The sequence below is a fragment of the Cyprinodon variegatus genome, unplaced genomic scaffold, assembly GCF_000732505.1.
Source record: "Cyprinodon variegatus isolate N-32 unplaced genomic scaffold, C_variegatus-1.0 Scaffold945, whole genome shotgun sequence".
NCBI classification, from domain to species: Eukaryota; Metazoa; Chordata; class Actinopteri; order Cyprinodontiformes; family Cyprinodontidae; genus Cyprinodon; species Cyprinodon variegatus.
This window is the reverse complement of record NW_015151398.1, coordinates 23,488-47,192: the sequence shown is the minus strand read 5'-3', so window position 1 is coordinate 47,192 and position 23,705 is coordinate 23,488. Positions and strand designations below refer to the sequence as shown.

The 23,705-nt window shown below is 37.9% G+C and overlaps 1 protein-coding gene across 1 annotated transcript in view; it reads left to right on the top strand.

Moving 5' to 3' along the window:
* Positions 1 to 23,705, top strand: part of helz (helicase with zinc finger) — a gene marked incomplete at its 3' end in the record, with an annotated part of 55,284 nt that overhangs the window by 12,036 nt on the left and 19,543 nt on the right. Inside the window, exons 2-18 of the mRNA XM_015398608.1 lie at positions 1,034 to 1,276; positions 1,608 to 1,644; positions 1,932 to 2,056; positions 3,915 to 3,971; positions 4,136 to 4,184; positions 4,400 to 4,475; positions 6,412 to 6,610; positions 7,833 to 7,940; positions 8,088 to 8,229; positions 10,480 to 10,635; positions 10,740 to 11,010; positions 12,636 to 12,762; positions 12,890 to 13,102; positions 13,266 to 13,396; positions 17,169 to 17,348; positions 21,740 to 21,841; positions 23,165 to 23,343. Coding sequence (XP_015254094.1) covers positions 1,052 to 1,276; positions 1,608 to 1,644; positions 1,932 to 2,056; positions 3,915 to 3,971; positions 4,136 to 4,184; positions 4,400 to 4,475; positions 6,412 to 6,610; positions 7,833 to 7,940; positions 8,088 to 8,229; positions 10,480 to 10,635; positions 10,740 to 11,010; positions 12,636 to 12,762; positions 12,890 to 13,102; positions 13,266 to 13,396; positions 17,169 to 17,348; positions 21,740 to 21,841; positions 23,165 to 23,343 — 2,377 coding nt within the window. The remainder of the gene's footprint in view (positions 1 to 1,033; positions 1,277 to 1,607; positions 1,645 to 1,931; positions 2,057 to 3,914; positions 3,972 to 4,135; positions 4,185 to 4,399; positions 4,476 to 6,411; positions 6,611 to 7,832; positions 7,941 to 8,087; positions 8,230 to 10,479; positions 10,636 to 10,739; positions 11,011 to 12,635; positions 12,763 to 12,889; positions 13,103 to 13,265; positions 13,397 to 17,168; positions 17,349 to 21,739; positions 21,842 to 23,164; positions 23,344 to 23,705) is intronic.

Sequence of the window (23,705 nt, the reverse complement as noted above, 5' to 3'; positions counted from 1 at the left end):
ATATATATATATATATATGTGTGTATATATATATATATATATATATGTGTGTGTGTGTGTATATATATGTGTGTGTGTATATATTCAGGGATTAAAGTATTCTAGCCCCAGGCTGGATTTCAGGCTCGTAGAGATTGCCCGTGGGTAAAAAAAAAAATTACTCGAAAATAAGTTGACGGTAAATACAAAAAAAAATTAATAAAAACAAAAGACAATCGAAATCCCCCTTGCGTTTGTCAGCCAATGGTGGCAAAGGGGCGCTCTGAAACTAACAGTATTAGTCAGTCAGTAGAAAAAGGGGGCGGATGCTGTTTGTGCGGATTTGCACAGTACACGTTTGCTGGGAGCTACTGAATGTTACTGAATGTGTGCATTGATGACTGAAAGACATCTTCTGCCTCCATTTATCTGTTAACTACAGTGTGTTGAATTCTTGTTAATGTGTATTTAAAGACATTTCAATTAGTGGAAAAAATTGCAGGGTGGAATACAAAGAAAATTTGAAACAAGCTAAACTTTCGCGACCCCCCCTGCAGTACCTCATTGGACCCCCTAGGGGTCGCGGACCCCATGTTGAAGACCTTCGCTCTAGTACATATTTAGAATTACACAAATAAAAAATGTTACACAAGTCATAATTTCAACCAAAATCAAAACATTTATTAACAAATTAAACAGAATATAACAAACAGAAATGAAATCAAGGCATCGCTGCTTAATGCACTTATTAATCAGTGAATGCATGCATGCATGTATCGGCCGAACCCTGGAGCAGTTCCATTGCAGCGTGAATACGTCTCTGGTCCCAACGTACAAAATGCGATGAGAGAATTGGCAAGTTATTAAACTGTTTCAGGGGAGTGATCATAGTTTTCTGCAGCAGCAGTGCTGTGTCTATCTCCCTGCTTGCTCCTAGATCAGCTTCTCTGATTGGTTGGTTTGGCACGTCAAGCATTTAGGGACATTTTACCTGGATGCTGATTTGTAGATGGATGGATGTTGAGTGATGCTCTTTGTGTTATTTGGCTTACAGATGTTTTGTCCCTAAGTCATGGCAGACAGGAGAGCGGAGAAGTCATGTGAAGAAGCCAGCAAATCGTTAGCCAGGCGGGAGTACGAGGCGGCAGTCACCCACAGCACGGATGCCTTGGTGGTCCTTGCACCCCAAGCCTCCCCATCCGGTGCCTCTGTACTGCCCAGCCCTCTCTCAGTGGTCGCCGCCGGACCGCTCCGAAGCCGTGCCCTGCTCTACCGAATTGCTGCCTTCCTACAGCTGGTAAGCAAACTTTGGCTTTCTTAAAGATTTGCTGCATTCACATCTAAAACAAAGGCCACGATTTCTCCTAACATGGCATGCCTTTTAAATCCCACATTTTTCTTTTGCTTTTATTTGCATCTTGACTTATTTTTTACTGACAGGAAATATAGGAATCACTTAAAAGAAAGTTTTTTTTTATTTTTAAAAAGAAGCTATTTAAAATGATGCACTAAAATAATTAGTGCTTTCACTTTTGACCTGAAGTTATTGAAACTATCAGTTTCTTCAGCATAAAAGACTGTTGTCCGTTTCTAACTCTAGCTGACTTATTTTCTCTATTTATGAACAGAAAAACTATGATGGAGCAGATGAAGACTGCAAACATGGTGGGTAGCAGTTCTAATTGCAAATTCAGTGTTTTTTTCCTCAGATTATTGTTTTACTGCCACAAACAAACTAGAGAGTCAATTAAACTTTTATGCCAGAAGTTTGTTGCTTTTCTGTTTTAGATGTAGTTTTCTTTGCTTCAGTTTGATCTGCTAAGCGAGCACGCTCTGAAACTGTGCTGTAGGAATGTCTGTTTTCTTTTTTTACTTTCTTTGCTTTCTTTAGGAGCTGGTTTAAAAAGTACTGTCATTAACATGTTCTACTCTTACTTGAAACTCTTTTGCAGTTCTGGCAGATGAGGTCGCTCGGGTTGATGGTTCTCTACAGGCGAGTTTGCGCTCCATGCTTTTGGATGGCAGCCTGCAAGAGGTGGTCAGCATCCTATCGAAAGCCCTCTATGGAGAGCCAGTGGTGAGATGAATCACAGTATATGAGAACCATGATCCACTGAGAAAAGCATCACAATTCTTAAAACTAACTTAAACTGAACAGAACAATGTTTGCAGAAAGGTGGTCAGTTTGTGCCTGAGAAGAAATAAAACTAAACATAACATTCTCTTTGGTGGCAGTTCTTTTTTTATGGTGTGAAAATTTATCAAAATTGGTATTGTTTATGTTTATCTTCTATGTTTTTTCATTTATCGGGAGTGGATGTTTTAGCCTTTTTTCACATTAATATCTAGAGATGTCCTGATATGACTTGATAATTTCTGATACAATGCAGATATTGAATTGATACAACAACACCAATCATAATTATTTTTAATACTTATTTTATAGTGTTGAAAGTTCGGCAAGGTTTGATCAAGTGACATTTCTCAGACGGAGAACATTAGTCGACAACAATAGACATGAAAACATCAGATCGATTGGTTTTTAACTAACAGATTACATAAAGTTTAGACAAAAGCATTGTGATTTTATCAGCATGGCAGGATCTAAGATTTTGGGTGTCGGCTGATATGATCTGATGATAGTTTTTTGTCTGTTATCAGACCAGGACATCCCTGTCAATATCCAACATGAGGGCAGTATTTTATACCAGAAGTTGATTATTGAATCTCGAAATGTTTGAATTAATTCAGTTAAGATTTTTTCTTTAAAGCTACAGTGTGTAGTAATTACAGGGATATACAGTCAGAAATGTAATATATTATACATAACTATGTTATTTTATCAGCATCTACGAGCTCAGCCTCTTAACCTTAATATTTGCGTTGCCTTAGAATTCATTATTTATAATTAAATAGGAGCGGGTCTCGCAGCCATGGAGGCAGACATCTTTGCACTACAGCAGCGCAGAGCCAACAAACTAGCGATTGCGAGATCGCCAAAATGTCACAACGATGTAGAAAAAATAACGGGTATATTTATTATCTTAAGTCTACATGAAATCTATACCCTACACAGACTAATGAAATACTATCTGTAAAATTATCTATGTAAACAAACCTCATCACTTGAGAAGGTAGGTGATGCGGACGTCGTGGAAGACATTTTGTCCCGTAACGCTCGCCGTACTGTTGGGGGGGAGAAGCGGTGGGGGGGAGATGTTCATGTTGCTGCAGTCTGCAGTCTGACCGCTAGATGTTGCTAAAAGTTACACACTGTAGCTTTAAAACTATTGATTATTAAAGCAGATGTAGATAAATGTTTTTAAGGCAAGCAACACTTAATTGCTGTTTAACAGGAATTTCAAGATAACCGCTTCAATTAAAACTAAACTAGGGCTACAACTAATGATGCAAAGAGATCGATTACTTTTTCGATTAATCGATTAATAATCGGATAGCAAAAGGTTCCTCAAAGAAGATTTTTTTAATGAAAGTAAACCAGGTAAAACCAAAACTTTTCCGCTTGGGGAGTTCTGGATAGAGAATATTGACAGAAGGGTGGGTTGCTCTGTCAACTTTTTAGAGTCTCTACACTCCAGCTAACGATTTGATTATTAAATTAGTTGACGATTATTTCAATATCGAATTAACGCATCAATATGATTAATCATTTCAGCCCTACACTAAATGCAAACTAATCACCAAGTAGACAAATGTGGTCGGTTTTGTCAAAATAAACAGAATTAAATGAAACCCTGGTTTCACTAGATATTCTGATAAGTCCACAAATGATAAAATCTGGACTTTTCAGACTGTGAAGTTTTGAAACGTAACAACCCTGCATTATGCCAGCATAGACAATTAATGGATTAATTTTTTTTATTTTTTATAAATAGAATGCTTTTTACAGTTTTAAATTATTCTTCCTTTGCCAGAACGGCATCGTTACAAGAGACCTGACCAGATTAAAGATGCTCTTCTCCGAAATCGAGGTAACTGTCTTTGCTTTTGGGTCATGGAAGTGCAGCTCAGTTGAGCTTAAGATAACTATTGATGGAAATGAAAACCATTGTGTACTGAAACACACGTTACATTATCATTGTGCTCATCTGTTTGCCTCTTTATCTTCTCTCCTGCCTATTTCTGCCCCATTCAGGCAGCAAAAAGGGAGATGGCTCCTGAATACACGGATGAGCAGGACGAAGGTGAGCAGACCTGTATTATAGTTCGACTTCAACCTTTTTGTTTAATACTACAGTTTATTATATGTTTTCTGGGTACACAAGGTGGCATTTAGTGTCTTTTTCATTTCATCCAGGCAGTTATTTTGTGTCGTTTTTCTTCCCAGTTATTTTGTACTAATTACGCTGCAAGTGGTTTTACCACTGGTTTATAATTTACATAACTTCTGTACTTGCAGAAGTCCAGGATGGCTGGTTGTACCGGCCTCCTCCCAGAGGGGTCACCAGCAGTGAAGAGTACACCCTCTGTAAAAGGTAATGAGCAGCATTCTATCTTTTTATTCTTTACTGTGACCTTTTAATTAGTGTTGCACCGATGCCATTTTTTTGGCCTTAATACCTGATACCTGGATGTGCAGTATTGGCCGACACCGATACCTTCTGTTTGAAATTATTGTGTGTGTTTATATGAAGAACTTGCTCTATTCTTTGTGGTTTTAGGTCTAAAAAGCCTCGATAGTGATCATGTTTGGGAAGACAAGTATAATGATTTTGAAATGATCCAAAAAAAACCTTGTTTCAGTAAAGATTACCTCTTGTTTTTGTGTTGGCACTGAATGGGTTAAGTTTGGGAGGAAGACGATGCTTCAGCTTCACCAATGGTTTCCCAACAAGCACCACTTGCTTTAATGGTCCTATGAAAATGAAATGATACTGATTGAACCATATCCAGATGGTCTGATTTAGATGTTCATAAGATCATTACACACTTTCCAGGCAATAGATGGTCGCAGTGTGCTTAAAATAGGCTAAAGCAAAATGAAAGCTTCAAGATTACACATCCAGTGACAGTGATCTTCAGTCAGATTGAAGTTCAAATTCAGAGGAATATGTGGCAGAAACCAATGCTTTAGAGTGAAGAGTGCTCCATCTACACTCAAACGCAAGCCAGCGAAAACAACACTCTGATGAAACTCGGGATAATTTTAACAGCAATAAAATGAAACACAATCATACCTGAGGCATTTAATGAAGCACTTTGCTTTATCAGCAAACATTAAGGCAAAGACAACGGGCAAATTTTTTTGCCACATCATACAGAACATTACCTTTGATATAGTTTATTTCCACAGGCATTTATAATTAAACAATGCAAGCTTTTTCCAAGTTAAACATAAGCCAGCAATATAATTATGACATCATACAGACGGACAACCAGTAGCTCCTGTTTATAACTGTTGTGTTGAGCTGCTCATGCTGTCAGCAGCAGGCTTTTTTCAACTTGTTTATTTTCCAAGGCTTGTTTTTGGTTTTGGAAATAGAATTAAATGTTCTCCGTCCTCCAAATACCTCAGCTAATGGGTCTGAGTTTCATGTTTCCCTCTGAAACATCTAGACTTTTAGGACACATTTAAAAGAAAAAAAAACAAATACAATTAAAATTGCATGGGAATACGTTAGGGCATTCCCCAAAAAGAGTTGACTCACATCTGGTCAACTGGAAAGCTTATACTCTTTTATTGGCATTTGGCACCTGTGAAGTATTTAGGTAATCTAAAACCAACATTTAGCCTCTATTAGCTGAAGAACGGCTCAAAGTTTAGACCCCTGCAGTCTGAAAATAGTCAGATGCCCCTTTTAATCTGGCATCAATTTCTTGATGTTATTGTTTGGACAGAACTGACCTATGACTGAAACTGAGATTAGCTGAGCACGGATAATCCCAGCACACCCAGATGGGTTTAAATAGTTCATCTTTTTGAAAAGATTAACAGATTCCAGAAAATTCCCAACAGTTATGTTTTGACTGTATAGAGCAGTGTCATCATGCTGTTTCAGTCACAGCTATGGGTTGCATAGACATGGGTGGCAGCAGCTAAATGCTCTCCTCAGCTCAGCCTCACAGTTGGATCTGCCTTCTTCTGATATCTATGCAGCCATGTCTGTAATAAGGAGGTTCATCTGCTGGATCCCTGCAATAATATCCCTCCTCGCTACGTATTTGACTTAATATGCCAACACAGACTGTTACTTACTCATTTACAAACAAAATTCCTTGTTTTCTCTAGAAATCAAAGGAGAAATATAATCAACTATATTATTGCTCCATATTCAACTACACCCTTAATTTCATTTGAGGAGACTGAAATGTTGATACTTTATTTTGAAATGAGGGATGTGAAATGATTAGCCAAAATATTGTTAGAATGTCTCTAAAACTGTCTAAATGAGCCATTTAATCCTCCCATAGGTACCTGGAGCAAGGCCTGTGTAGGTACGGAGCCCAATGTACGTCAGCCCACTCACAAGAAGAGCTGATGGAATGGCAGAAACGTTACGCCTCACGACTCATTCGCCTCAAACAGCAGCAGGAAAGCAAACACTTCACAGAGAACTACATGGAAACTCTGATAGAAAAATGGATGAACTCCCTTTCTCCGGAGAAAGTGGTGAGTGGCTTTGTGACTGAGGGAAAAAAACTGGAATCAGAGACTGAGTCAGCCTGGTGAGAAACAACTGAAATGCCTGCCTGAATTAAACACGTTTACAAATATAAACTGTTTTGCCAGCTTAAAAGGGAACATTTTGCCCTTGATTTTACGTTGTTACATCATGTTCTACTCACCCATATGAGTTTTGTGTCATTTGGAGCTGTTCTGAGGAAATTTCGTTAGGTTATATCCAGGTAACGTCTTCCTATAGGCAACGACTTGAAGGCACAAACTAAACTGTCTATAATTTATTCTTTATGGTACGCCAGCATTCACAACATGTAGGCGAATCACTGTCCCCCAGACATCCGCGGTTATATTTTTATATTTATATGTTTTTAAAACAAAGCGGAGTGTGTATATCAACTCGTTGCCCATAGGAAGATGTTACTTGGATATAACAAAACCAAATATCTTCAGAACAGCTCCAAATGACACATAACTCGGTGAGTAGAACATGATGTGATAACAAAAAATCAAGGGCACAATGTTAAAAAAAAAAAAAAAAAAAAAACGGCATTCCCCTTTAATGGGTGGACATGCTGATATAAAGATGGTATCAAGCTCTTAAATTTGGCATTTTACTCATTTATTCTCTATTTTCAGATTGAAAAGTAAATCGGATAAATCACATTTATTATTATTATTTATAATAATGTTAACCAATGTATTAACCAATTAAGTGAAATAAAGGGACTTAAACTTCCCTTGATAAATACTAAATGTATTCAACATGAAAGCCTCTTTTCTAATCGCTGATCATGATAAAAATAGACAATGAAACATCCTAAACACCTTTTAGCTACATTAAAACATGTAAATAAAACTTAAAAAAATGTAACCTCATTATAAATCTCTTAATTGCTCTTCACATAAAGTTTGTGAACAGATATACCTCTATGGCCTCGTCTTTTTTTATGAAGTATTAGTGGAAAGGCATCACACAGTTTAAGTTGATCTTAGAAAAAAAAATTGAAAAGTCTCACCAGATCTGAGTTTTTTTTTTCTCTTCGGTTTGGACGCACCGATATGAAATGCTGATAATGCTAATTCTTTATGGGCAGTTGTAAAGTATGAATTCTGGAATTTCCATGATGTGCTTCAAATTTGTTCTTTTAATATTTTCTACAAAGACAATGTTCTGTGTTCACTCATCTGTTTACTTTTGTTCTCCTTCTAGTTAAGTGACAGTTTAGAAGGAGTGACTGTAGAGACCAGCTCCAGCCTCTCCATGACAGTCACCTCTAAGAAGTCCTCCCACTCCTGGATCTTCTCCTTACTGTGCAAGGTAAAATGATGCATTCAGCAGTCTGTCTGGAAATCTGGCCATTTTCTCTTTAAACTGGACTTATTTTTTTAGTGGAGCTCTGGTCTTTGTTAGTTCCACCTTTGTTATTAATATGATAATGTTCTTTCTACATTCTTTCCTTATTAGCCCGCCAGAAAGCTGTTCCGCATTGCCTTGCTCTATGATGCCCATCGACCCCACTTTTCCATCACGGGCGTGTCAGCTGGGGACCGCCTCCAGACGGTTCCTAAAGCATGCCAAGAGTGGACACCAGGAGAGGAATCAGCTGGTTGGTATATTCGTTATGTGCTCTGTTTTACTGTATTACGAGAGTTTAAATCTTTGGACCTTTTTTTTTAAATCTTAAATTATTAGATGTAATAAGAATGACATTAAATGGTCATTTAAAGAAAGACCATAAAGGGGGTAAATGCATACAAATATGCTAACTCAGATCAAAGTTCCTCTATTTTCCTCACATATTACAAGGTCAAGTCCATAGCTGTAGTTGAATCACCATTTCAGCCCTGCCTGATCCAAGCAGTAATAATTATTAATCAGTTGCTTAAACCTTTTCTGAATTTTGATGTCTTCAGAGGTAATCTCAGAGCAGCATTTCAAGGAAAGTGCAAAGTGAATCACTGAAGCAAAACAGGAACTTTATGTTTAGAACACAAATGCGGTCCCAATGATGTGTGAAAAAGGACCAATAGTTGTCCAGCGCCATTAGTCCTGTAGCTGTCAAAGCAGCAGGCTGTTTATTTGTGTGACTGTCATCGGGCATCACTAAACCTGTTCTCATGTATAAATAGAACAGCAATGACGAAGATGCTTGTTCTCTTACGCTGTGTAGCAAATATTAGCCAGTCTGCTCAGCCTTAGGCTGCCCCTCTGGAGTAGTGGTTCATGACATGTTAACGTTGGAGAACCCACTTTGTTGTGCATTCATCCAAACTGCTGCATCCTTTTCAAAATGTGTCATAAATAAAATAAAAATAAAAATCAAACTTAGCCATTTAATCTAATTCCTGATATAATTTAAGCCTCCACCTGTCATGCCTCTGTCCAGTGATCAGATGTTGGGATGTAGGAGCAGTCAGAGGATTGATTTTACTGCTCTAGCTCACTGAATTCTCCTACATCAAATCAGCATTTCAGAATTTGCATATCAGCCATATTTTCAGAATTACTCCAAAATCACCCTGAAAATGAACATATTTCTCTCACCTTGACTCTAAATCAGTTCTTTACACTTTATTCAATAAACTCATCAAAACAGGACATGGAATCCATGCATTTTACTAATCTGGCACTTTTCAACCAATATGTGTTTGTAGTTTTTCGATTTTGTTCAAAAAGTTGGATTCATAATGTCCTTTAATCAGAGATGGCATTAAAATGCAGAGAAGCATATCTTTGTTTTACAGACCTATGTCTGTTTAATTATTGTTTATTTGGATTTCCTGATTTATTATTTATTTCATTCGATTTCCTTTGGGTTCTGTGAGGTATTTTAAAATTGAATTGAAATATTGCCTGTTTCTCTATATGTTTACTTCTGCATTCTCATGTGCTCTTGAAACGTCAGCCTCAGCCCTAGTACTGTTCCAATTCACATTCCCTATTTACCCAGAATGCATCAGAGCAGATTTGTCCGTTCTCAAGATTGACAGCTGTCCCAGCATGCACTGCGGCAGCAGCTTTCAATCGAGCGCTCACAGAGCTCAAAGAATTGAGTTAAAAGTTCTCTTTTTTTGTTGCTTTTTTTCTTGAAATTACATTTTAAGATGATTTTAGGCAAGAACATTATACTTTTAAGCATCACAATATGGCGTATTTACTGATTTAATGTGTAATTAAAAAAAAGTTCCGATGTTGAGAGGACCGAGGCAGCAGCCAGGGCTAAAGTTAGCCCGTCTGCAGCAGCCCTTTATCGGCATAGCCGTGTTTGAAGTACCGCTGGCTCTAATAGCGATATATTTATTTTTTTTGTTTTATTTGACAAAATGTTCGTTTGATTTGTGTTTATCTGACTGTGTTAACAATTATTCCCCCACTAAATGAAAAAAGTAATAATTTATTATTATCTAGAGACTATTAATAACAGGAGGTAAAATGCAGCTCCAGACAGGCCGGGCGTGTTGAAACATCATGAGTACGATTTTGTTCCAGTTGACCCAGATTTATTCTGCATGCTCCCGTTCTCCTCGAGTCCGTACTTTCCTGTGATGTTGTCAAGAACGTACCTGGTCAAAATATACTTTCGTTCTCATGAATTGAGAAACGGCCTTAGTTTTTCTGGCTGCTGCAAAATGTCAGCATGTTGTTTCCGATTGGTCGGACTATCTTTGTGTTTTAAACGGACATAAACCTGAAACACCTTTTTTTCTTCATTAGCAAATGTGATTAACTGTATGTATTTAGTTTACTATGCTTTAGTTTTATATAATTTTATGTTAATGACTGAATATTAATGTTAATAATGGAATGCAAGTTTAAATACACTAACCAAAAAACCAAACACAAACTGTTTTGACAGCAGCAGCCGACAATGGTCTCGATCATTGCGTCTACAAAGTTGCAGTTGGCTTCAGCACTGAGATCTTTGGTACCTTCAGACAGACCATCGTATTTGACTTTGGCTCTGAGCCGGTGTTGATGCAGAGGATCATGGTGGATGCTGCTTCGATTGAAGGTATGATCAAAATAGAATTAATAGAATAGAAAAGCGACTATTCTAATTAATATTATTTCACATGCTTATTTGTTGTCACTTCCTTGTTTTTCTGTGGTTTCTAGACTTGGAACACCTAATGGCTGCAAGGCAGCAGCTCTTGATGACCGCAAAGCGGTGGGACTCTTCCTGCAAAACCATTGTTGAATTCACGCCCAACGAAACCATGGCTGACCTGGAGAGAAGCCTCCTGGCCCGTTACCAGATACCTCTATCAGCAGACCAGCTCTTCACCCAGTCGGTCATGGACAAGACTCTAACCAAAGACAACTACCAGGCACGGCTGCATGACCTGCTCTACATAGAAGAGATCGCCCAATATAAGGAAGTCAGCAAGTGAGTAGAAAAATATTCAGCAGCTGTGCTGTTTAGGAGTCAAATCTCCTGTGTGATCATTTACTGTTCAAAGATAGGTGAAAACAACATCGTGTCACATTAGACCCACATAACTGGATACGGTTTAAGAAAGTTGGGGGAAGCTGATGCATGGTGTAAAATTTTCTTAAACAAATAAATGAAACCTGTAAGTCTGCTTTAGATTTGTATTTAACAGTTTGTAGAGCCACCTGCGATCAGTTTCTACTGGATATTTGCTTCTAGGCACAGATTTTCTTTCTCTTCTCCCCCTTTATTTTGTATGTCTTGAAGTTGATCAAATTAAAGAGTGTCTGTAAACATCAATAGCCAACTCTGAGCAATTTACCGTTACATCTAGACTGTTTTAATTGGGACTTTGATCTAGAGAGCTCCTTTGTAGCCCTGCCTGTGTAATTAGGGTTATTGTTGTAGTGATCTTCAGCCTCTAATGTGTCCCTCTAGAATGACAGGGCCATCAGCTCCATCTCTCATCCTTTTACCCCTGGAAATCTTACCTTCCCCTGTGAGCATTTCTAAAGCAGGAACAGAGAAACTCAGTTTTTCCATGGTGTGTTCAGGGCTTTGTTTATCCACTTCAAATAGAGCTTCAAATATCTCCTCTGATACTATCATCCACTTCCATATATTTGCTTGTAGAAAGGTACAGAAGGACATTTTCTAGATGTATTTGCTCTCTTGGCCAGATTTGTACTGTACACTCCTGAAAATTGTCCAACCAGAGAATTGGAGATCTACCTGCTTTTGTTCACTGATGTCTATAAGTAACAAGAATTAGTTATAACTATATTTGTGTCACTTTCACAAATGCTTTTAAAAGCTCACAGTATATTGTTTGCTTTGTTTTTGTAGTGATCTTGGCACTGCTAAATGTAAATCTATTTTTTAATTGTCATTACATTTACCATGCAGACACCACTGTAGGTTTAGTGCAACATTGACTGGTTTAAGACCCAAGTGTGAAGAAATGCTAAACTACCACAAGGTGTCAGACTTGATCCACAGAAATTAGCAGCATTGGAAATGAAGTGTTAATTTCTGAGAAACAGCTTCTTACAAAGCAGATTGGTTTAACGTTGATTGGTTTAATGTGAGGAAAAGTGTTTTATTTTTGTTCTGTAGGTGTGAATTCATTATTAAAATCTTTATACCTTTGCTCAAAGTAACCAGTCTCCTCATTCGCTATACAATACTACAATAAGTCCTGAAATATTTTGATCTGCAAAAAGGAGCTGTGAAAAAACACCTTTTTATGCAGTAAATTACCTCAGTGCTTCACGGCCGCGCTTTACAGTATTGTTTTTATTTTATATATATAAAATTTTGTATAATAAGGTCAATCATCCATCAAAGCAATTGAGAAAATGTCTTCCTATTTCTTTTTTTGTAATACTGCAGAGATCGAGAAAAACCGTCCTTAACTGACCGTTTCTTTTTTTACTGTTATCTCAAAAGACGCTAACATGAATCTACTTTTATAAATGGACTTTGCTATTTAATTTCCTGAGTGTTTATGTAGTTACCCTTTCATAGAAATAGACTGAACAGTTAAACTTTCATAACTAATGCTCTTGTTTGTCCGTCAGATTCAACATCAAGGCGAACCTTCAGCTGGTTACCAGCTTCATGCTAACCGGCATATCTGTTGGAGCCAAGTATGCTCAGAACGGACAGCTCTTTGCACGCTTTAAACTCACTGAAACACTTTCTGAGGTGAACCACAAACTGACAGTAGTGATTCAATATGTTATTTAATCCTAATAATAGCTAGTATAGTACATTTTTAGATGTATCGCCTGAAAGCTACTGCTATCTGAATGGTATGTTTTGCCCATGTCAGGACACTTTGGCTGGGAGACTAGTGATGACCAAGGTGAATTCAGTTCTGCTGCTTCCGTTGGGGCGTGAAGGGTTCGGCGGTCAGGCTCCATCTGGTGTCAAAGAGCGCGTCTATGAGGCGGTGATTGAGGAGAAGACCAAGGATTACATCTTCCTAAGGATTTGCAAAAGCTGCTGTGAGGAGCTGATGCTGCTGCCTGACAGAGAATTACAGGTACGGCTTCAACAGCACCACCGTTGTACTGAATAGATGTAAATTAACTAGTTTTTTTTGGTCTTGCTTTTTTTGATCAGAGGTTATATTTTTGTTAGTAACCAAGAATCAGTGTGTTGTTAGTTACTGACAATAAACAAGGCCTCTCCTGTGTGTGCGTCAGGTGGAGCTCCAGTTTCAGCTTAACAGACAGCCTCTGTGTGAGATGCACTACGCGCTGGATCGTATCAAAGACAACACCATCCTTTTCCCTGATATCAGCCTTGTCCCCACCATCCCCTGGAGCCCCAACAGGTACGGATCAAGCAGTTGTCCAATCACACATGCATGTTTGTAAACTGAAATAAAGCTCCATCACACTGTGGAAAGGAGGCAGCTCCTATAAAAGAGGGCTTTAATGTAATTGTGAAACCAAGATGACAATTCCACATTGGCATTTTTAACCAGCGTAAGATTCTTAATTATGACAGGAGTGGTTAGCAACACTAAAAGCAATGCCGGTTCACAAAAACTTAGTTCCATTACATTTTACCTTCCCCTTCGTTTGCTAAAGGGTCCTCTCCCTGCTTGAATCAGCAGAAAGAATAACCTGGATCCAAGCCTTCAGAGAAAAGCCAGGTCCTTTATATACCTGCTAAATGTTTTCATTTGAATTCTACTGCTTTCTCTGAATCTCCAAAAACAGAGACTGGCTCTTCCACTCCAAGGAGTTTTGCCAGTTTAAACTGTTAGCATACAGGTATGATGTATTTCTTGATCAGTACAAGAAGGCTTTGATTTAATAACCAGCTGATAAAGCTGAAAATTCATTCACATCCAAAAGAAAGAAAAAACTGAATTATAATCTCAGGCTTTCCTACTTTACTATCCTTTATAGCATTATACTACAGAATGCTTGACAAAAATGTGACCGTAAACATAAAAAAAAAAGCAACTAAATGGAGTCCATGATGAAGCTTTTTCCAGCTGGAGTTAATTAACACACTTTCTGAGACCAATGCTTCTTTTTCTAACTAAACATTCCAATTAACTATTTTCTCTTATCACCACAGCTCAGTTTGCTTAACGTTCCATTGCTTCTGTCCAGTAACAAACTCTGCTCTGTAAGAATAAAGCTCATTAAGTATTCCTTTATGTTAGAAAAGTACAAAATACTGAAAAAAAAATCTGTTAAGTGTCTTTGTTTGTTGAGCAGAAAAAAGTGGCTGATTTTCTCCACTAGAGATTTCTCAATCTATCGTCGTATGATTAAGGATTTGTGTCGAGGCAAACAGAAGATTGAAAGAAAAAATGAACTAAAGGAAACTGCAAACATAGCAGGTTGTTTGATGTCGTCGCAGTGTAAACGTTTTCCAGATTCTAGTCCAGCTGACAGATAAAGGCTGGTTGCATTAAAAAATACTGCCATGTATGTTATTTGACCAAAGCAGGTGTTTACAAATATTTACTTAACAAACTCTATTACTTTCACCATAAAAGAACCCAGTCGTAAAAATATATACTTTTTATAAAGTAACTCTTCTGATACCAGCCCGTCATTTAGGTTTTACAAATTACTTATTGAAAGGACGTCGCCTCAATTTGAGCGATAAATGAATTTTCCTCACCTTGTTGACTCGCTGGCCAAGCTTTTAGCTTCCTGCTGCAGTTCTTCTTCCCCTGATGTTGGACAGGCCAGGGGAAAAGACACAGTAATCTTTATTGACAAGACAAAGTCAAACATAATCCCACTGAGGTTTTCTTTTTGGCAGCAGCCCCTTTTTTTCAGGACCCTCAAATGGGATTTAAGCCATAATTGAAATACGGATAAAGCGAGAAAGAGCGAACTCGGGTTAAATACAAGCACATAGCTTTTTTTTTTTAATCTTTAGCACACATCTAGATAAATCTGCCCTGGTAACCCTTTGAAGAGGAAGTATATTAAACAATCATGATTTAATATTAAACCTTTAATGACTCGTTAGACTACACTGAGGTATGCTTTGCTGCATAAGCCTTAAAATGTCTAATCCTCTGCTTGTGGTGTGTTTATCTGAATCGTTATCTCACTGATCTCGCTGATCAGTGAATGATAAGGAATTTAGTTTTAGTTAAGTTTTAGTAAATCAATGTTCTGTCTGACAATCTCGCCATTTAAACCAATAACAGTAGTAACATAAACAGTAATGCCAATAGATTTTTTTTCATTGGTTCTGTTAAGGGCTTCAAAGAATTTGACATATTTCTATATAAAATGTATATGAAAACTGTATTATTTTAATCAAAACTTATTTTCTGTTGTATTAGTTTTAGAAACAAACTTCATGGTTGTAATGAAAATTTTTTCTAAAGCTACCAGGGGTTTTTGTCCCCTCAAAACTTTAAATCCCTTCGTTTATTTAAAAAAGTTATTTTTCTTAAGTTGTGTGATTATGGGATGGTTTGTTTTGGATTGAAACCATAATAAGTAAAAGTTATTTGGTTAGGCTTTTTTTTTTCCGCCTCCAAACATGAGGTTTAATGTTTGGAGTTAAAACAAGGTATAATTTATACCTTTTAACTCTCATAAAGCCGTTGAGACGGAGAGACCCTCGTTTATGTCTCTGTTGGAGTTCAATCAATTGATGTTGGTGGATTCACAGCTTCAGAGGACGCGGCCTTTATAATGAGGATACTAATGTGTAGAGACGGACGCACACACTCTACATCCACGGTGACTAAATCACCCACAAGTACGTCTGCGATCACATTCATAGCTGTTTTAGACACACAGACACACTTCTGTTTATCTGTTCATTTGTGCCGGTTTTCTTCAGGGGCTTTTTCTCCTGCTGCTATTTGTTTGATATGCAAATAATCTCGATTGCAGATTTATTAGCAGCCAATCAGCGGGGAGTATTTAAGCCTTTATGCATAGATCTGAAAGTTGTCTTGGTGGAGTATTAAAAGCTGCATTATTTCCAACTTGATGTTACTACCAAGAATGCAGGGATTAAAGTATTCCGGCTCGTAGCAATTGCCTGAGGGTAAAAAAAATCACTCAAATAAATTGACGGTAAATAGAAAAAAAAAAAAGGCTATCAAAACCCCTTTTGCGATAGTCAGCCAATGATGGCAAAGGAGCGCTCTGAAACTAACCGTATTAGCCAATCAGAAGAAGGAGGCGGGTCTTAGGAAAGCGTGTACTTCCTCCTCTCGTTTCTTGCTCAAGTCGCCAGATAGATTGTGGTACAGTGCTACACGTAAGTTCTACATGGAAAGTCACGTTGCGCCGTTTATGGCTCCAGTCAGATTCAGAGACGTGTTAAAGTAAAAAAACGTGTTAAAGTAAAAAAATTCATAAATTAAACTTTGTGTTTGGAGAGAAGGACGATAAAGAGAATGGAAATGCATGGAGTGGGCACAATGCAGTTCATGAACCGCGGCACGCTGTGCTCCAGGAAGCTTATTTACGCATCCAGCGGCAAAAAGGTGCTAAGGAAACATGAATCAGACCCTGGTCATCAAGCTGCTGTTAGTGCAGCCATGCACACTACATGTTTGCTGGGAGCTACGGCAACAGCTGATATACCAGCGGCAAGAACTGACCCTGTATGAGAGTTAAAAATGTGCTTTCCTTGCCGAACACAACCTATCATTCACTCTAGATATAGATGAATCTTTGCCATCTTTTGGCCATTTTTTGTATTGGATTTTATTTAGTCTTAGACATTTAGTCTTTAATCATTCATGCAATTCAGGCTTTGGACTTTTTTTTTTTGCTTTAATTCCTGAAAATGTACAAGTGCAGAAACAACAATACATTTTGTTAGATGAGTCTGTGTCCTTTTCCTCCCTAAAATGTACTTTTAGTGTACTTATGTCTAGTCCATGGTTCATTGATGCTTTTCCATCATCCTCTTATAGGTACTTGATTTAGTTTGAAGATGTATTCGCTGTTATATGTGAGTGTCCTGACACAAGTAAATAAAGTGTCTTACACATAAAAAATACTCTTTATCCTAAGGTGTTGGAATGTTGGTCAACAATTTTAGACAAAAGGTTAAAGTAGTTTTTCTATTTTTCTAAAAAAAATGTCTCTTTTCAGGCAGTGGGATGAGCAGCTGGACCCCCGTCTGAATGCCAAGCAGAAAGAGGCCATCCTGGCCATCACCACACCCATCTCCGTCTCTCTTCCTCCAATCCTCATCATTGGGCCTTATGGTACTGGCAAGACCTTCACCCTGGCACAGGCTGTCAAACACATTCTTCGCCAGGACAACAGCAGGTACGTTCATGTGTTGTGTCTTCTGTTTTAAATTGTTTTCATTGATGTGATTCATTCAACTTTTGACCAGTGTGAAAAATTCACCTTCAAATTTGGGTTTTTCATTAATGAACAAATCCCACTAAAGCACTGATCAGTTTGTCATTTAAAAGATATTTTGTCAAGAAACGTTCAAGCTGCAGACTCACACAGCTCAATTAGGAAAATCTGCAGAAGCAACTATTAGTTTAAACACCGTGGTGGCAACATCATGCTGAATTTCTTTTTCCTTTAGGTTGGAACTTTGTACATGGCAATCCTGGTGGAAAGCCTCACATTTGTGTAGGTCACTCCCCAGCAAGACCATAAGTTTGAATTTTCTAACATTGTTGTTTTCATTGTTAGATCCAAGCATTTTCAGATGCTAAAAAGGCCCAGACTTAAATCCAATAATGAATCCAGGAGATGTTTCAGTAGTTTGAGTTCCAACTTATTCAGTCTGACCAAGGAATGAGCTATTTTATAACTAGGAAAAAAATCTCTGTCTCTACATGGGCAAAGCAGGTAGGCTTCATCCCATACCTGGAAAGACTTGAGGCTATCTTTAACAGATGAAAAGAAAAAAAGTATGTTTGATATTTCAAAGACTCTATAATATGATTTTTGGAAAGTTTTTTTTTTTATCCATTTGTGCTTTACAGTCGGCTAAGAAGTTATCTGGAACTTGGGACGTGAAGAGGGTCAGTTGATAAATGAGATGTGGCGGGAGCGTTGCTCACTAAACCGGATGCATCTTAGTGCTGAATGATTGGCTTTGTTTAGTAGCGTCAGATATTCTGTCACTTAAAGGGAAGGCACACAGACCATTTGGATAAATCTGCATCATTTGTGCACATGGTTAGCTTGTTTGCAGTTTACTTGCTGGCCCTGAATGGAAGTCGATGTGCGTTGTGAGCTAGTCAGTCAGGTTTTGTCACTTCTACAGGCCCCACGGTGACATACAACAATATAACATTGCACAAGTTTCTCTGCTGACATTTTTCTTCATTATGGAGCCGCTGCTCCATGTGCAGCTACCCACAGGAAATTCTACGGTTACTTGAGTTGGAAAGAAACCGATGTAGCGCCGTCAGGTAAATGGTTCCCCAGTCTTTATGAAAAATGAATGCAATATCTTGGACAGTCGCCCCCTTACAAAGGCTTACATTTTGTTTTTTAATAAGATAACAGGAAGTGTGTGTTTGGATGCAAGAAAATGGCAACGGAAAGGGTAGTTCTTCAATATTTATTAGGGATTTCACTCTGAATGCAGGTCTGTGATGAATTATGGATGTTTTAAAAGCAAAGACAAGAGAATGTGACTTCTCTTACTACAAGAGGCGAGGTCTACCCCTCCCCCACCATATGGTGTGTAAAATGCTCCTCTTGGCGTACTTGATGTATGTCACTGTGTTAAGATGCCTCCTTATAGAGCTGTCCGTACCGTTTAATATTGATGTACTGTAAATGACAGTGCTGTCTTTAGGCACCATTAGTGCATTATTCTGACTCTGCTGCTTCTGAGGCTTCAGTGAAGTTTGAAACGTCTACAGGAAGGTGAATATGGTGTTTATGGCCCCGAATGAAATACACTGGCTTCTATTATTCCCAACTTGTCTTTATACCAGGGCTGAATCCAATTATCTGGATTAATCAGGATTAAGAAATGATTGCCAACTTACTTGGTTATCTCATTGTTACCCACAGTAATGGTACACACACTTTAAAAGATACCATTTGCTAAAAGATTAACTGACCTACAGCAGCTACTAAGACAAAGTACAAAATAATAGAAATTTCCGATTCATAATTTTTCCCATACAATTACATTTATATGTAGGTGTTACTAATCGACCGTTACAGATTGTTTAAAGACTGATGCTGATTATTTCATCCTTAGAAACCAATGTGGAACAATTAAAATGCTTATGAGGGACAGATGCTGCTTTTTCAGCTGTAGGTTTTTTTGTAACTCACTTTTACCGTGTTGCTTTACATCACTCAACCCCTCTTATCAAATAAAAAACCACAAAAGGCAATCAAAGAGTCACCTTTGACTGCCTCGCCCAGTTATAAGCTGTTCTGTAGTCTTTAAGAGTGTCATGTGCAGATTGGGCATGATGTGGGACACTGGTACATCTCTGCTTTCTTCCCATGTAGAAAAAGCGCCTGTGAATATTTTTCAATTATAATTTTATTTTGTTTTACTTGACCTAGACATGGTGGAACAGAAGTAAAAAAAAATGCAGGACTGTCCCACACTAACTGGGACATCTGGTTGATATATGCTGAGCTGTAGGATTGCATGATCATGGAGCTGGAAGCATTGCATGACTTGAACCTGAAATTCTCTGTAGAGAACCAGGATACACCGATTCACCAGCTATCTTATTACAGTGTTTTCTATATTTTTTTTTTATATTCGATTCTGATGATCGCTGCAGTCTCATTTAGGAAATATGAAAGATAAGTTTTAAAACTATCCTGAAAAGCAGCAGCATGTTTATCTAAAGCTGACAGTTCTGTAACCAGCAGATATTTTTATTTTCCTTTAGTATGTAGACTCACTGTATCCACTGAAGTATTCTTGGCTACAGGTCGTTGGTGTGTCTGTGTGATGCTGTAGTCAAATCCCAGATAAACATAATATAAAATAAGTTCCTTTCAGATCCCATTAAAATAATTAGTCCAGTTTTATCCCTGATTAGAGCACAATAACTGCATTTATTGTATTATTTTTATCAATCATCTTATTTTTGAAGACTTTAATGTTCATTTCTGTATTCAAATAGAAGAATCAAAAACGCAACTCTACTTTTAAAGGTATTGTGGAGGATTTTCTCGGAATTTTTTAAAAGACCCACCCTCTCCACTTGATGCACATACGAGAGCGTGCACGAGCCCATTTCTCGTTGTGCACGCTCTGTTTTAAAGTTACTGTTCTCATAGCTCATACAAGCTTACTGTGTCCGCATGTCCACCCTAAACCCCAAATCCCTCAATCATTATGTAGAGCGGGGACTATATAGTGGACTTTATAGAGAACTCTGCTAACGACCCGTTCAGACAGATGGTCACTGCTTTTTGCTCCCCGTTGGTCACATAACTCCTCGTCCACCGTGTGGTGCCTGCGCCATCTCTGTTATTAGTCACCGCTGTCTGGTAGCGACAGCGGGCTGCTGTTACGGCAAATCCCATAATGCTTTGTGAGGAGAGCTCTTCGCGCAAAGCATTATGGGATATTTCTGCCTCTTCTGAGGCCTATAAACACCTTTTCTCTTACAACCCGTGGTCATTTTTTAAGAACCGCATTGAGAAAGGTGAGCTTCAATGACTGGCTGAACCCGTAGCTCACCACAGATATATGCCTGAAAGTGCGCATGCTCAGAAAAAGATAGCTAACTGGACGAGCACGTAGGATGGCCTTACATAAACATATCACCAGGATGATTGACAAATAGGAGGACCACTTATTTAGATGATCCACCCGGAAATAAAAGATTGTCCTCTATACCTTTAAATGTGGGAATGTGACATTTATTGCTATATCCCCTGAAGTATTCTTGGCCCCAGATCGTTGGTGGGTCTGAATGATGTTGCAGTCAATTCCCAGAAAAAAGGAACAAGGAATGACATAAGATAGTATAAGATAAGCTGCTTTTAGATCCCATTAATATAATTAGTGCAGTTTTATCCGTAAATACAGCACAATAACTGCATTTCATCTTATTTTTTTTATCATCCATCTTGCTTTTAAAGACTTTGATGTTAATTTCTGTATTGAAATAGAGAAAGGATTAACTTCATGATAAATACTTATGTCAATAAAGACTATTACGATGATGGTACATGTTGAATTAAATGCCCATTTCTACTATTTAGCCATGTTTGTATAACTGCAGACTGGTTTTGCAGAGTCTCTCATCAAAATAAATTTTCTTTAGATGTATTCTATTTGGAAATATTTTAGGTTAGATTTCCGATGTGTTGTTTTGCCTTCTTTACCCCTTAAGTACTGATGGTCGATATTTCATCATCTTGGACACTGAGGAACTGTTTTTAGAAGCAATACGTCTGACTTTTCTATTACCTGAATTTGCAGACGCAGTGATAGATTTTTGACCCGGCAAGTTATCCTAAAGTCAGAGTTGTTTTTGTTTTTAGATTTGTGATGTTTCTGAGGTTGAAGATCAGAAATGAAAGAATTATGTTGTTTGTTTTTTTATTGTTTTGTTTTTCTGCCTGCTTAAATTTAATTTCATAATTACATCAACATACTTTTTTCTTTTTTTGCTACAGTGTCTCTTTTACACATATCTTGACCCATAAACTGTGCTACACAATAGATAACCGTTTGTCTCTTATATCTACAGGGTCCTGATCTGCACTCACTCCAACAGCGCTGCTGACCTTTACATTAAAGACTATCTTCATCCTTATGTCGAAGCAGGCAATGATCACGCCAGACCTCTCAGGTAATGTGACATGCTTGCTTATCACATTACTCTTTGTTTTTTTTTATTAGCATGCGAAAGGGTATGCATGGATTATTAGCTCGCAATAATGCAACTGTTTTTTTAAGACTGCACAGTTGAATATCTGTATTTAGCTGCCCCTGATAAGTAGTTACGTTGGCCATATTTACTGTGTTGTGTGGGTCTTCTCATTAAATTTACTAGGAAGGAATATTATACTGTGACAGAAGCAATCATATTTTTTAAAATCATGTGTACACCACAACAGCATAATCACATGATCACATGAAAATCGTCTGATTTCTTAGGACTTAAAAGAATCGTTCATAAAACACGTTTTCTTTCCCTTCCGATGTGAGCGGAGACATAATTTTTACATTATTGTGAAGCATGGTGTTACTAGTAGTTTAAAACAAAGACAAATGGATATAGAGTTAAAATTTGAACAATTATTGTTTCGTTATGTCAGTGTTTAGTGTTGCTAATGTAATTGGAAGAGCAGCTGACTGCATTTTAAACACGTAATGGATGCAGCACGACTATATTGGGGTTTGATTGTCTGGAAAAAGATCCGACTTTAGTTCTATTGACTTGTCATTCAAAGTTGCTGTAAACTTTAATAAGCTTTAAAAGAACACATTTTAGATCAGGTCCAGGGTGGAAAAGGAGTCTTTAATCTTTTCTATTTGATGTCAACACCCACTGAAGTTATTTCCACTGTGGCCTCTGTACCAGACTTTTATTGCCACAGTTGATCAGTGTGGCACTTCATCAATCTATTTGATCTAAATTATATTTATTGAAAAGCCCAAAGTCAAAGTGATGCAACAGTGTGGCTAACTCTGTTAGATACCTGTTTTATTTTCAGCCCAAAGCAGAGACTAGTAGATATTTACTGACCTTTGGGATGTAAACACAAGATGTCTTCTGTTTTGTGAACCAACCTAAGGCAACAACACCACACCATTTCTTACCCTCCATTGTTGACTGGTAAAAACAAACAAAAAAAAAAAAAAAAAAAAAAAACCCAACACCAGGGACTTTTAAGAGAAACCTACAAATGCCTGAACTTTATCAAGATATAGTGTTTATTTGCTTGATAAAGTATTTTTATTGATTCTATTAAAGTTTAAGTTAAGAATTTGCTTAATATTGACCTCCCAGAAACCAATCCTACAGTGTTTGTAACTGTGAACTCTGTACCGCAAGCAAAACAAAACATCCAATATAAAATAATAAAAGTTATGTTTTTATTCATTGTATCTCTTGAGTTGTTGACTCAGCTATTTAGCTTCATCTTTCCGCCTTCTTTCGTCCTCCCAGGGTATACTTCAGGAACCGCTGGGTGAAGACCGTCCACCCCGTGGTCCAGCAGTACTGTCTCATCTCCAGCACACAGGTCACTTTCCAGATGCCCACAAGGGAGGACATCCTCAGGCACCGTGTTGTTGTGGTCACACTCAGCACTTCCCAGTACCTCTGCCAGCTGGATTTGGAGCCTGGTGGGTACCCTTTTGATAAAGGTTCAGTTGTTTGTTTAATGCTCTAGTGGGGAAAAAAGTATTCAACTATTCCCCCTAGTTAAATAAATGGAGACTGATGGATTTCACACAGTCGGCACTTTATTTTCATCTTTGTAAAGAGATAACAGTTCATCATACAGCCCTTATGGCACAGTATTCAGCCCCGTTCTGCCTGGGCACAGTCGTTCCCCCTTACTTGCAACAATGGAAAGTAGTCAGAGTCAAAACAAATTACAGACACTTGGGTTAACAGTAACATGTTATGAATAAACCCTGAGAAAGAATATGGCTTGTTCTGGGAAGAAGCTATGTTTGATCTACAAACATCCTCATGTTGGAGA